Below are 12,805 nucleotides of genomic sequence, written 5' to 3' on the forward strand. Positions count from 1 at the left end.
GGAAAAGGCATGACAGTAAAACATTAATACTGTCATTAATGTAATGCACTCCTGACCACTCAGCTACAGAGTGGTCAGGAGTGCAGTAGCACATGCTCTGAGTAGACTGGGGTTCAAGCCCCTGACTGCTGAATACAGTCGATCTGCCAACCTGCACTGGACCAGCATGGCAGATTATGGTCCATTTCCCTCAGCATGAATTGTTGAGGAGGCTTCCATCCTGCAGTGGGTTGATAATGGCTGCTTTTTTTTTTATGCTGTTTATAATTCTGTTGAGAAAATAGGCTAGCAGGTGCACTCAGGATGTGGAGTGATTTCAAAAAATACTATCTTGTTCAGACAAACCTTGTGGCAACCTCACTTATTACACTATTTGTGAGGCAATATATTTGTGCAAAAAGTAGGCCTGTATGAGGCCTGCCAAATGATAGTAAAAATGGATGCAAAAGTTAAAATAGAACCATGTATCCCACTTATAAGATGAAACATGAATGAATGTTTTTATTTATTTTTTCTGAAAAAAAGACAGTTCCCCAAATCAATAAATATGATGGCATAGAGAAACAAGTGGAATATTAAAGGATAAAGGTGATGAATGTCACCTTTATACTCAAGGATCAGAATGTCATGGTAAATGCAAATGATAATTCTGCATATAATATTACTGTTTAATTAGATTTAGGGACATAATACATGATCCTTGTGAGAAATAGTTAATTAAAAATTAATTTAATGAAAATTGCAAAACAATTTTCCTTCCTGAAGCTGACAATGCTTTTCAACTGTATGTTGTGATCACAGGAATGAAAATTACTGAATAGTAGTGAGCATGGAACTTAAATAGCCAATATCTATAACTGGCCATATCTAACCTTGGGACTCTTGGTCTTTTACACACATGCGCGGAAGACAATCTCTATTTAAGTTCCATGCGTTAATTTTTATTCATGTGATCACAACATACTGTCAAAAAGCATTAGAAAAAATTTTTGCAAATTTTTTTTTTTTTTTTTTCATTCAATTAATTTTTAGTTGTGTTAAGTTGATTTTTAATTATTTCTTACTGTAATGTAAGATTTTTAATTTCTGGAGAGTATTATACAGAAGTGTATTGTGGAAGGAATCATTTTGAGGTAAACTTCTCTTATTCTTTCTTACGTATTTAGAAATAGGTAATGAAAATACACATATTAGAGATCCTTCCTACACTTAGTATATATATTTCCAATAGATTAAAAACAGTAAAAATAAATAATTATATATATATCCAGCAGATTGTCCAGAAATGTAAAATGAGTAATAAAGGGTCTCAATTTCAAAGCCCTCCATACATACAGCTGACATATATTGGACCAGGAGCCCAACAATTTGAAACTTATCTTTCTGCAGAACTGACAGAACAGCAACAGTGCTGAAACTACCCTTACAGAATTGCAATAACCAAACAAACCAGCTGCAGGAGGAAAAGGAGCTAGAGCCACCTAATGGCTTCGAAGCCCATAACTAATTATAAGAAAATTTAAGACTCATAAAATACTTTTTTTTTTTTTTTCAAGGATTCCCCTCTACACTTGTGTATTGGAAACACAAACAAAATTGCCCTAATCAGTGACCACTATTTATTGTTGATTAGGATTTCTCTGATATGTAAGTTTTCTCTTGTTATATGAAGAAAAATTTAACAGAAGCCATAAGACAAACTAAAAATTTACACTGTAATTTGGATAATACAGTTGCATTTGGCATACAATCCTAGGCATATTTTGTATTAAGTACTATATCTTAAATCTGTCACTACAAAAGCTCATGAGATAAGACATAGTTGGAGAGTACACACTTACATCTCACCACCTACAAATAATACTGAGCAATTTTCTTTTTTTTATGAAAAAAGACATGCATTATAAACTATTATACACCTTGGGAACCTAGCATTTCATTAGTGCTTCAAATAGTAAAAATTAGCTGAATTTCCCTACTTTTCTGTATCTATAATCTACATGGCATTAGGAAAAGGAGTGCAAAGCCAATGAACAGTTATGTACATATATGAGAATGAGTGACCAATATTATCAAAGAAATGGCTACAATCAAGCCAAGATTAATCTACAGTCTGATATAAATACTGCAAATACAAGCACCAATGTGATGCAACATGTGTTTGCTTTGATACACACACACACTATAGATTAAAATGTCAGTGCTTTTTCAGGAGATATTTGGGAAATATCTAGTATTTTTTTCACAAGAGGAATAAATTAATATGTAAAACTATATATGCAACTATAATTATACCTTTAAAGCATGAATATTTTAGCAGTAAAAAATCATGAGGGTATAAAATTTCCAGCATGTTAATGAGGGGAAAAAATGATATATATGTAAGTTATAATCAAAAGTTATTAAATATCAGATTAACAACTGATCTTATTCCCTTATATCTTAAGCATAACCCTTATACACTGTACCAAGATGATAGGCATCCAGTTCCATAACATTCTTGATATTTGTTTTCAAGCACTTTGTTTCTAAAGAAAAAAATTATTTCAAAGTATCAGAAATAGTTTGCAATGCAATGAAGCAATACAATCTTTGAAGTTATTATACTGTAGCAACTTTAAATAAATATTGTAGCATGTTGTTACTACTTTGACTTTTGATAACAAGACTGATGTTGAATAGGATATATAAACCCATGCTCACAACAGCATACTTTGAGCAGACTGAATACTATGAGATAGTATGCAGTAAAGGGTGGACTTTACCCTGGCCCACATACAAAAAATGGTGTGGATAGTCTTTAAAAAAGAAAAGAAAAGAAAAATGGGAACAAATTAGAAATTGAACAATACAATACATATTTGAAAACAGCCCTTTAAAAGAGCATATAAGGTACAAATACACTTTACATTATCACACAAATTACACTCAGAGAGCCTCTTGGATACAGTAGAGAAATGTGTGATACACAATACAATCCCAGAAGCAACACTTAATTCAAAGTGAACTACTAATTACAACTTTCTCTTATTCATTTATATTCCTACATACCATATTAAAAATCCCCCATGGAACTAGAAAACTTACCTATTCTCTATTCAGTTAGAATTTTGTATGAGATGACAAAAGAAATAAAAAGAAAAATGGACAATTTATTGAATGTGTTCAGTTCATCATTGAAAAAGAAAAATCTAATGCTTTCTTTTGTTCCTTTATTCTCTTATATGGAACCCCTTGTTTTATAAAAGGTTTCAAACTCATTTTTACAAAATCTTTGTTCCCACATCCCATATTTATTCAAATCTAAGGTAGCTCAAAGAGACCAGGTGAAGCTGAGAATGTTATAACTGTTCAGTTAATGCACAGAGCCATAACAAAATCAGTTGAATATTAAGGCCCAAAATCATTACAGGATCCTCTTTATACTAGAGAATGTGAAATACTGTAAAAAATACTCAATTTGGCTTAAGCTGAAAAAAAAACTTTCAAAAGACAAGGTAAGCTTCAGCTTTGCCTATAAAGTTAGAATCCTAAGCAGAAATAAAAAAACAATGCAGATTTGGCACTCTGTCTTACGCTGACCAAGGGTAAGAGACAAATAATGCCACTCTTAACATAGCTTTTAAACAATTGACAGTTTCTCAGCAAGGCATTTACCTATTTCACATTAATAATATAGTGAAATGAGATATGCTGAACATGTGTGGGATTATAACAGACACTGTATTGTTTTAAGTTTCCAGGTCTACTGGTATGCATTCACTTAACACTGAAATGTTAAGTAAATTGCAAAAATTGTAACTACACTTTGGCTATTGAGCCTTACCGAATAGCTGTATAGAATACAAAGATCAAAAGGCTGTAGTGAACTGCAAAATACTATGCTTCTCTTAAGCATGATATTGCTTTCTGAAGAAAATGGTTCTTACCATTCAGGGAAAGAAAAGTATGTAAGGTCATAAGTAGTTTGAAATGCAATACAACTGAAACATGCTGCAATCTAAATATTCTATCATAAAAAGGGAATTATTAAGTGAATTAATTATTAAGCACTGCTTTTAAGGTGCATAACACTTAAGTTATAAAACTCAAATTCAGGAAAGACAGTTGTAGAATAGATGTGCGAAATTTGCCTTCAGCCAGCGGGTAGTTTATTGCTGGAACAAGCTTCCATCTGTCATTGTAGAAGTTGATAGCTTAAATAAATTCAAGGAAGAAGTGGATAAACTTTTGGAGCGAATGGATGGGTGAAATGGGATTTTTTTTTTTTTTGGCTGATCCTGTATAAGCTTGATTTTTGCATCATACACCTCTGCTAACGCTAATAAAAAATTAAACATTAATATGGGAGAGTACAAAATACTAATGATCTTTATATTAAGTAAAGATGAAAAAAATGAAATTAGAAAAACTCATAGTGACCTTTTTGCTGATAAGAATACAAATTAATACCAAATGCAATCATGGCTCAAAAACTGTACTTATGGTTTAGTCAGGAAACACAGAGAATTTAAATAAAGCTATAGTACTATCACTGATTTATACACAAACTTTCAACGCAGAATAAAACAGATTAAGATTAGTTAGAAAGACTGCTCCACAACTACACGTAGAAAGTGCTATGTATTAAACAAAACAAACGAAAATTTGCATATTGAAAAAGAGGGATAATAAATAAGAAAGGTGATAGTCAAATGAATGCTATTCCAGTGATAATGATGTAAAACAGATGCATGGGGGAATGACAAAAACAAATATTGGTTAAATGTTCAATTTTCTGAAAACAAGTGCAAAACAGGATATAATGAAATGTCAAACTAATCTTAAATTTAAGAGATACCAAATTGAGCAAAGTTAGCTCAGGCTTGAATAAATGTGACAGGCCAGTCATTAACGTGTAATTCATATTGGTTCAAAGTCAGCATGTCTAAGTACTTCGAAATGCTGACTTTGAACTTTGACTTAAATTTACAGTGGATTCATATTCAGGTACTTGCAATCTGAATATTTATTTCAATAAAACCTGATGATGTAAGGAACATTTATCAAAATTACATCTTATTATGCAACAGACTGTAGCAATGGTTAATTAATTTAAGTTACTAAAAATAGATGTGGTTTCTTACAGTCCCAATGTGTTGGAAACTAAAACTAAGTACCTCGTATGTTTAATTTAATAATGAAATACTGCTTATACATCATTCAACATAAGATAATTACAGCCTAAGTACAGAGAAAGCTTCTATCAATACTGCTACAGTTTGCTATGTGGCATGAAATTCACCCCACACTGCATGTGATAATAGCAGCTGGGCTACAATTCTCTTTCTCTTTCTCTCTCATCAACTATCTAAGCCAGCATCCAATCCCAATAACTGTTTCATGATTTCATATGTAGAGAAAGAGACAGCTACCATAGGTACAGCACGGAGATAATTGATACTCATTCCTCGATACAGTCCTTTTACAATTCCATCTTCTCGCAAAGTCAACATCAGTGTAGTGAGAAGACCCTTGCTAAAACAAGAAGAATATGAGCATGAAAATCAAACTCACCTGTATATAACTCACTTAAAATGATAGCAATTTATATCCCAAATGGTAAGATTATTATCCTATCATTTGAGATATGCATAAGGCACAAAATGTTCAAAAAAAGGAGCTTCATCTAGATCAATGATCCCTAAACTTTTTCAGACTCCTGTACTAAAAAATACCAACACAAAGTTATCAGTATCCCAAAAGTGGTTATAAGCATGGTTGTCTTAAAACTAGAGTAATTTAACATAATTTGCTGTTTCTATCAGAAAGTTTGAAATTTAAAATAAATTTTTTTTTTTCCCTAAATTTTTGCTGACAGGCAGAAATTAGGCATTGAAATGACACCAGTCCATGGACTAGACTAGGAACCACTGATCAATGTTGCAGATTAACTTGGAATGTTATTACTTATGATTTTCTCACTATTTTTGTTCATGCAACCATTTTTCCATAAATCCTAGAAGTTTATGCTTCAACATTTGTAAGTAACTATTAATGTGTTGTACCCATCAATTTTCATTAAATCTAAACATTGGTGACGACACGAGAGGAAGTGACTAGTTACCAAATTTAAGTACAGAACAGAGCAATCATAATATTAAGACTAAGTAGAGAGTCTTATAACAAATTACTTTCAACCGTGTGTGTTTGACCAAAATACAAACACCTAACTAGTGGCAGGTTGAGCCTGGCTATCCTGGGTGCAAATGATAACTTGAACTTACAAAGAGCATTTACACTGATGAGCCAAAACATTATGACCACCTACCTAATATGATGTTGGTCCTCCACGTGCATCCAACACAGCTCGTACCCGGCGAGGCATGGACGCTACAAGATTTCTAAATGTGTCTTGTGGTATCTGGTACCAGCACGTCCTTTAACTCCAGTAAGGTCCGTGGTTGAGATGCCACAGATCGGAGTTGCTTTCCAACACAAGCCACAGATGCTCGATGGGATTGATGTCTGGGGAATTTGGAGGCCAGGGAATTCCTGGATGTCTTCCTCGTGTTCTGCGATCCAGTCTCAAACAATCCAGGCGGTGTGGCATTATCCTGCTGAAAGACAGCACTGCCAGAGTGGAAGACCATTGCCGTGAAAGGGTATACCTGGTCAGCAATGATGTTTAGGTAGGCGGTAGATGTCAGAGTGCCCAGCACATGGATGATTGGACCTAGGGTATCCTAGCAGAACATTACCCAAAACACGACACTGCCACCACTGGCTTGTTTTCGTCCCACAGTGCATCCAGGCACCATCACTTTCCCAGGTCCACACGGTGTAACAGGAAATGTGATTCATCAGACCAGACAACCTTCTTCCAATCACTCAAGTTCCAGTTTCGATGCTCGCATGCCCAATGTAGGTGCTGTCACAGGTGAACCTGTCATTAGCATGAACACTTAGAGTGGTATGCAGCCCCAATTTCAGCAGGGTTTGATGTACTGTGTTGTGACATTACTCCCGTCACTAGCATTCCAATTACCAGTGAATTGTGCCATAGTCACCCTTCGGTTGCCACGTACCATCTAGGAGAGCCTTTACTCACCTCGAGTATCGATGAGCCATGCTTGTCCAACACTTTGCTAGTGGATCGTGGGTTTTCCCTCCTCAGACCACTTTCGGTAGTACTAACTATGGCTAACCGTGAGCACCCCACCAGCCGTGCTGTTTCAGATATGCTCTGACCCAGTCATCTGGCCATTACAATTTGGCCTTGTCAAACTCGCTTAAGCCTGCTGCCTTTCCCATCTGAAGAACAAGAGTAACACTGATTAATGGAACTCTGTATCAGGCATTATTTATACAGTGTTCTGACCCATGCATTCACCGTAGTTCACCAGCAGTTGCTTTGATTTGCATAACTACTTGCTGGTCATAATGTTTTGGCTCATCGGTGTATTTCACTGGGTGGGAAATATTCCATTGCTATATTCTGCCGTGTCACCTAAACAGCATATCGAAATTTTATAACTTTGGTACATGAATGTAATACTGGGATCAATACATTGAATGACCATTTCTACTTATAATAAGGAACTGTACAGGGAAATAGAGTGGGCCAGTAAATCAGAGAGTCTTATAATGGGGGATTTTAATTTCCCAGATATTGACTGGAATTTGACGGCTGGTTACTCACGCACTAGCAGGGCTTTTGTGGATTTATTGGATGATTGTTTTCTACATCAGCATGTTCGGGAGGCAACTAGAGGGAGTAATACTCTTGATTTGATTATCAGCAGTGATTCTTCATGCATTACGAATCTGCAGATAAATGAACCACTAGGTGGCAGTGATCACAGTGTGCTGAAGTGGGATTTACTCAAAGAGGTAACTACCATTAGGGGTAAAGGGAAGGGTTATTGCTTCCGTAAAGGCGGCTACGATGGACTGAGACAGTATTTAAATTCTATACAGTGGGACCAACTGATGATGTTACCAACAGCAAATTCAAAATGGAAAGCATTCAAAGAACTTATCTTGGAAGCTACTAGGCTTTACATACCAACTAAGAAATATTGTTCAAGGTTTAGGCCAAAATGGATGTCAGATGAACTAATGAGGCATATGGCAGAGAAGTAAAATGCATGGGATACTTACAAATTAACACATGACACAGAAGCCTATGATAGATACAAGTTGATATGCAACCAAGTTACAAAGGAGGTTAGGCAGGCGAAGGCAGATTATGAGAAATCCTTGGCAAGGGATGCAAAGAAAAACAGCAAAGAGTTCTTTACTTATGTAAACTCTAGAAGGAAGGGGATGAATCAGATTGGTCCACTTGATATTGATGGGTCAACTGTTGATGATCCTGCTCAGGTAGCTAACAAACTAAATGAATATTTTGCATCGACATTCACACATGAGGAGTTATTCAGCAAGGGGAATGCCAGAGGTGTATTCAACTCTAGCAGTAAGCTACAGAATCTTGAAATAACTGGGAGTAAAGTGGAGGAGAAACTGTTGAAGATAAACACAAGAAAGGCACCCAGGGTGGGTGGGATCTATCCAGTTATATTAAAGGAGGCAGCAAAGGAAGTAAGCAAACCTTTAGCCATAATTATGAGAGCTTCCTTGGACTCAGGGGAGGTACCCATAGACTGGAAATGTGCAAATGTGACCCCAATTCACAAAGGAGGATCAAAGGCTGACACAAGTAATTATAGACCTGTGAGCTTAACTTCTGTTCCAGGAAAATTAATGGAGGCACTGGTTAAAGAAGCACTGCAGGATCATTTAGACAAGACTTCAGTTATAGCTTAGACACAGCATGGTTTTGTTAAGGGGAAGTCTTGCCTGACCAACTTGATTGGATACTATGATGCAGTCACAAAAGAACTGGATGCAGGGAATAACTTTGATATTATATACTTGGATCTTAGAAAGGCTTTTGATACTGTTGCACATGGAAGACTGCTACACAAATTGGAGCAGTGTGACATTGGAGGCAAATTGCTGCTATGGATAAAGGGGTGGTTGAGGGGGAGAAGACAGAGAGCGGTAATCAATGGACACTGCTCATCGTGGACTAATGTTATTAGTGGAGTCCCTCAGGGCTCAGTGTTGGGTCCATTATTGTTTTCTGTATTTATAAATGATATTGATGATGGTATATCAAGCTTAATGTCCAAGTTTGCAGACGATACAAAGGTTGGCAGGGTTGTCAAGGACACTACTGACACTATGCTGCTGCAACAGGATCTGGAAAGGTTGAGCAGATGGGCTGAGAGGTGGCAAATGAAGTTTAACATTGACAAATGTAAAGTACTACACATGGGAAACAGCAACCCCAGAGCAACGTATCAACTCTGTGGTACTACACTGACAGTGGTAGAGAATGAAAGGGACTTGGGGGTGGTTGTGCAGGCAGATATGAAGTTCTCTGAGCAGTGCAGACGGGCTGCAAGAGTAGCTCATGGAGTATTGTCAATGATATACAGGAATTTTTCCAGCAGGGATAAGGAGGTGATTATTCCATTGTATAAGGCAATGGTCAGGCCACACCTAGAGTACTGTATACAGGTCTGGAGGCCTCATTTCAAGAAGGATGTAGAGCTGCTGGAACGAGTACAGAGAAGGGCAACAAGATTAGTGAATGGAACAAAGGGGTGCTCTTACGAAGAAAGGGTGCTCTTACGAAGAAAGGCTTAAGTTTTGCAAATTACAGTGTCTGGAGACTAGGCACCAGCGAGGTGATCTGATAGAGGTGTATAAAGCCTTGAATGGTTTAAGTATGCTCAATGCTGATGGGATTCTTCCTCTAGCTCAGAAAAATCACCTGAGAGGGCATAAATTCAAATTGAGGAAAGACAGATGTAGGATAGACGTGCGGAAATTTGCCTTTAGCCAGCAGGTGGTTGGTTGGTTGGTGGAACAGACTTCCATCCCTTGTGGTGGAGGTTGAGAGCCTAAATAAGTTTAAGGCTCAGCTGGACAGGTATTTTGAACGAACAGATGGGTGAAGTGGAAGTGGGTTGTTTTTTTTTTTTTTTGGCTGATGCTGCATAAGCTTGCTTTCTTGCATCAAATGCCTCTACTAATGCTAATGCTAACTTCTCTATCCCAGAGCTGTTCTAGGAAGTTAATATCAGAAAAGTTAAACAGCTAAGAAAGGAAGGACTGAGAAGTCTGTCATGTACCTTGACCATAGCAAAGCTGCATAGTTTCAAGGTAGGATCATGGTTATATGATCCTAGAGATCTAAGTCCTCAACATAACTATGATAAGACAAATACCAGTTAACACTATGCAAGTGAGGTAATTTAGCATAAGCATTCAGAAAAATGGGCAATGAAAGATTGTAATTTGTTTCACAATAAACTTGCAAACTTTATTTCTTGTACACGATCTAGCTCATTACACACAATATTATTGTATTATAATAGTGGTTCCCAAACAACTGAGATCTATAGACATGTTCAAAAATGTTTATTGACGCCTTCAAATATAAAAAAAAAAAAAAAAAGTACACACAATCTCTACCTACCCCGCCAAACATGACTTCACTCATCCAACCTATGGATCAGGGTGTTATTTTGAATTTAAAAGCATGCGCACAACATTTACTCAGGTATTGTCTGTAGTAGATGAGCGGAAATTACTAAAAGTTGTTTTAATGGCGCATGGAAGAAAATATGCTTATTGCATGTAAAAGGCTTCGAAGGATTTAAAAAAGAAGATTCATATGAAGAGGTTACAGATAAAATTGTAAAGGTTGCAGAGCTACTTCAGTTGGAGGTTGATGTCAAAGACATGGAGAAGTTAATAGAGGAAGAAAAGAAGGAATTATCTAACGAAGAATGTATTGACTTGCAGGCAGCGATAGTGGAAGAAGAAAATGCCAACAAAGCTCAAGATGAACCAAATGAGGAGCCAAGATGCTTCATCACCAGAGAGAGATGGCAATGGCATTTCATGAAATTGCATCGGCAATGGCAAGGTTTAAAAAGATTTATCCCGACAGCAAACAATTCTTAAAAGTTAAGAGGGGTGAATGATATGCTTGCTTGCTACAAAGAAATCTATTGTGAAAAGAAAAAAGCCACTGTCCAGTCATCCATTAATATGTTCTTTCATAAGGTTGAACAGCTGACCCCTTCTAAATCTCCACAGCGGCGTACTTATCAGCTGAATACGTTGATAAGAAAATTCACAGTTATATGTTTAAAACAACTCAGGTTTATTCTTGTTTTTACATAAATATATAATAATAAAAAAACTTTATTAAACATCAATTTGCTATAAATAGTACAAATAATTTGACCAGTTACAGAGGGTCTGTTTCGCGGACCCTCTGAAACTGGTCAATGGACCTCCAGAACCCAGTTTGGGAAACGCTGTTTTACAACATCCCCCATACTTGCCTGACCTCTTGCCATGCAATTTCTTTTAAATTTTCCTGAAAATGAAACAAACAGCTAATAAGGCTGTTGCTTCTGTAGTGAACAAGAGGTTATTAATGCAACTCAAGATGCTCTCTCTATGCTATCCAGCCAAAACAACTAATAGGCGATTACAATGTGGTAACAAAAGTGCATTACTGCTAGGAGTGAACCTTGAAAGTGAATGTTCAGGTTCAGTTACATTCAAAATGGAATGTCCAGGAACTGTACCATATATGATTAAAGTTATGATAAGCCTACCACCACCATTGGTCATGCCATGTGTTGAACTGCTTTTTGGTGTATGCATACAAGAGCACAGCAACCTGTTTTCTTTTTCTTCCTTACATGATTGTACAACAAAAATGTACAATTTTTGTTGTACAATCACATACTTTAACCTCTTAAGATATCCCAGCTTTTGTTCATGCACTGAATTAAACTTATTTGAGACTATGTACCATAATTTATAAATCACTTAAACATTAGTAAAATTTAATACGTTAAAATTACTTGCCCAAACTTCTGAGTTTCAGGAAACATCATGCTCAACTGCATTTTCCTTCTAGCAACATCTAAAGGATAACTAGAAAAGAAATTCCCCGAATTATATCATGAATTATTAATACTGGTTAACACAGACCTTGAATCAATTTAAGAATAATAAAAAAAAAATCACAAAGTGGGCTCAATTTTCTTTAAACTTGGTTCTGCTTTTATAATTTCAGGTAATCACGATATGAGATTATAAACAACTTTATCAGTAAATAAGCAGTGCAACTTAACTTTTAAAAAAATTCATTTAAATATATCCACTGATTTTTCTTTTTTGGGTCTAGTAACTTCAGCTGAAAAACCTAAGGTCCAAACACCTGAAAAGACAGTCTTAATTCAATATATATGTAGTCACAATGAATTTGTAAAAACTTTTCTGGCCTTGGCTATCTATAAGATAAACACATTTATTTAAGCTGCATCTGTGACTACAGTATATGCCCTATGGTTTGTAAATTGAATACAAGATTACTTCCTTTGTTACTTTAATGTGATAAACTTATAGCCAGCCATTTATTAGGACCATGAGCTAATGAGTACATTGGGCTACCACTGGCCTAACTTGCAGCTCCAACACAAGGTGTTGGAAGTAATATGAGGAATACTGGATTGTACATTACAAAAGTTATCTTTAATGATAAGGGCAGAGGACTGCTAATTACTATACTTTTCTTGTTCATCCTACAGATATTCAATGAGACAGAGCTGGGGATTGGGCTAACCAGGGCAAAAGTTGGTCTTCTCCATTCTTTCACAAATTTGGTGCAGCAGATCATTACACACTGTCATTCAGAAATGTTACAATGTTTACCTGATCCCAAAAA

The 12,805-nt window shown here is 36.1% G+C and overlaps 1 protein-coding gene across 4 annotated transcripts in view; it reads right to left on the reverse strand.

The window, feature by feature from the left end:
- Nucleotides 1-3,272: 3,272 nt before the first annotated feature.
- The window catches only part of LOC150083502 (mitochondrial coenzyme A transporter SLC25A16-like), a 108,919-nt gene continuing 99,386 nt past the window's right edge, over nucleotides 3,273-12,805 (reverse strand). The window contains exons 8-9 of one of the 4 annotated variants that reach the window (XM_090378031.1): nucleotides 11,944-12,012; nucleotides 3,273-5,517 (exon numbers count right to left, since the gene is read on the reverse strand). In XM_090378031.1, the coding sequence (XP_090234157.1) occupies nucleotides 5,343-5,517; nucleotides 11,944-12,012 (244 nt within the window). In that variant the 3' untranslated portion in view covers nucleotides 3,273-5,342. Of the gene's footprint in view, nucleotides 5,518-11,928; nucleotides 12,013-12,805 lie in introns of all 4 variants that reach the window. The other 3 variants (XM_090378032.1, XM_090378033.1, XM_090378030.1) reach the window with 3 other exon arrangements.

This window comes from Mastigoproctus giganteus, chromosome 7 (assembly GCF_048544385.1).
Source record: "Mastigoproctus giganteus isolate SK-2022 chromosome 7, ASM4854438v1, whole genome shotgun sequence".
In the NCBI taxonomy this organism is placed as follows: domain Eukaryota; kingdom Metazoa; phylum Arthropoda; class Arachnida; order Uropygi; family Thelyphonidae; genus Mastigoproctus; species Mastigoproctus giganteus.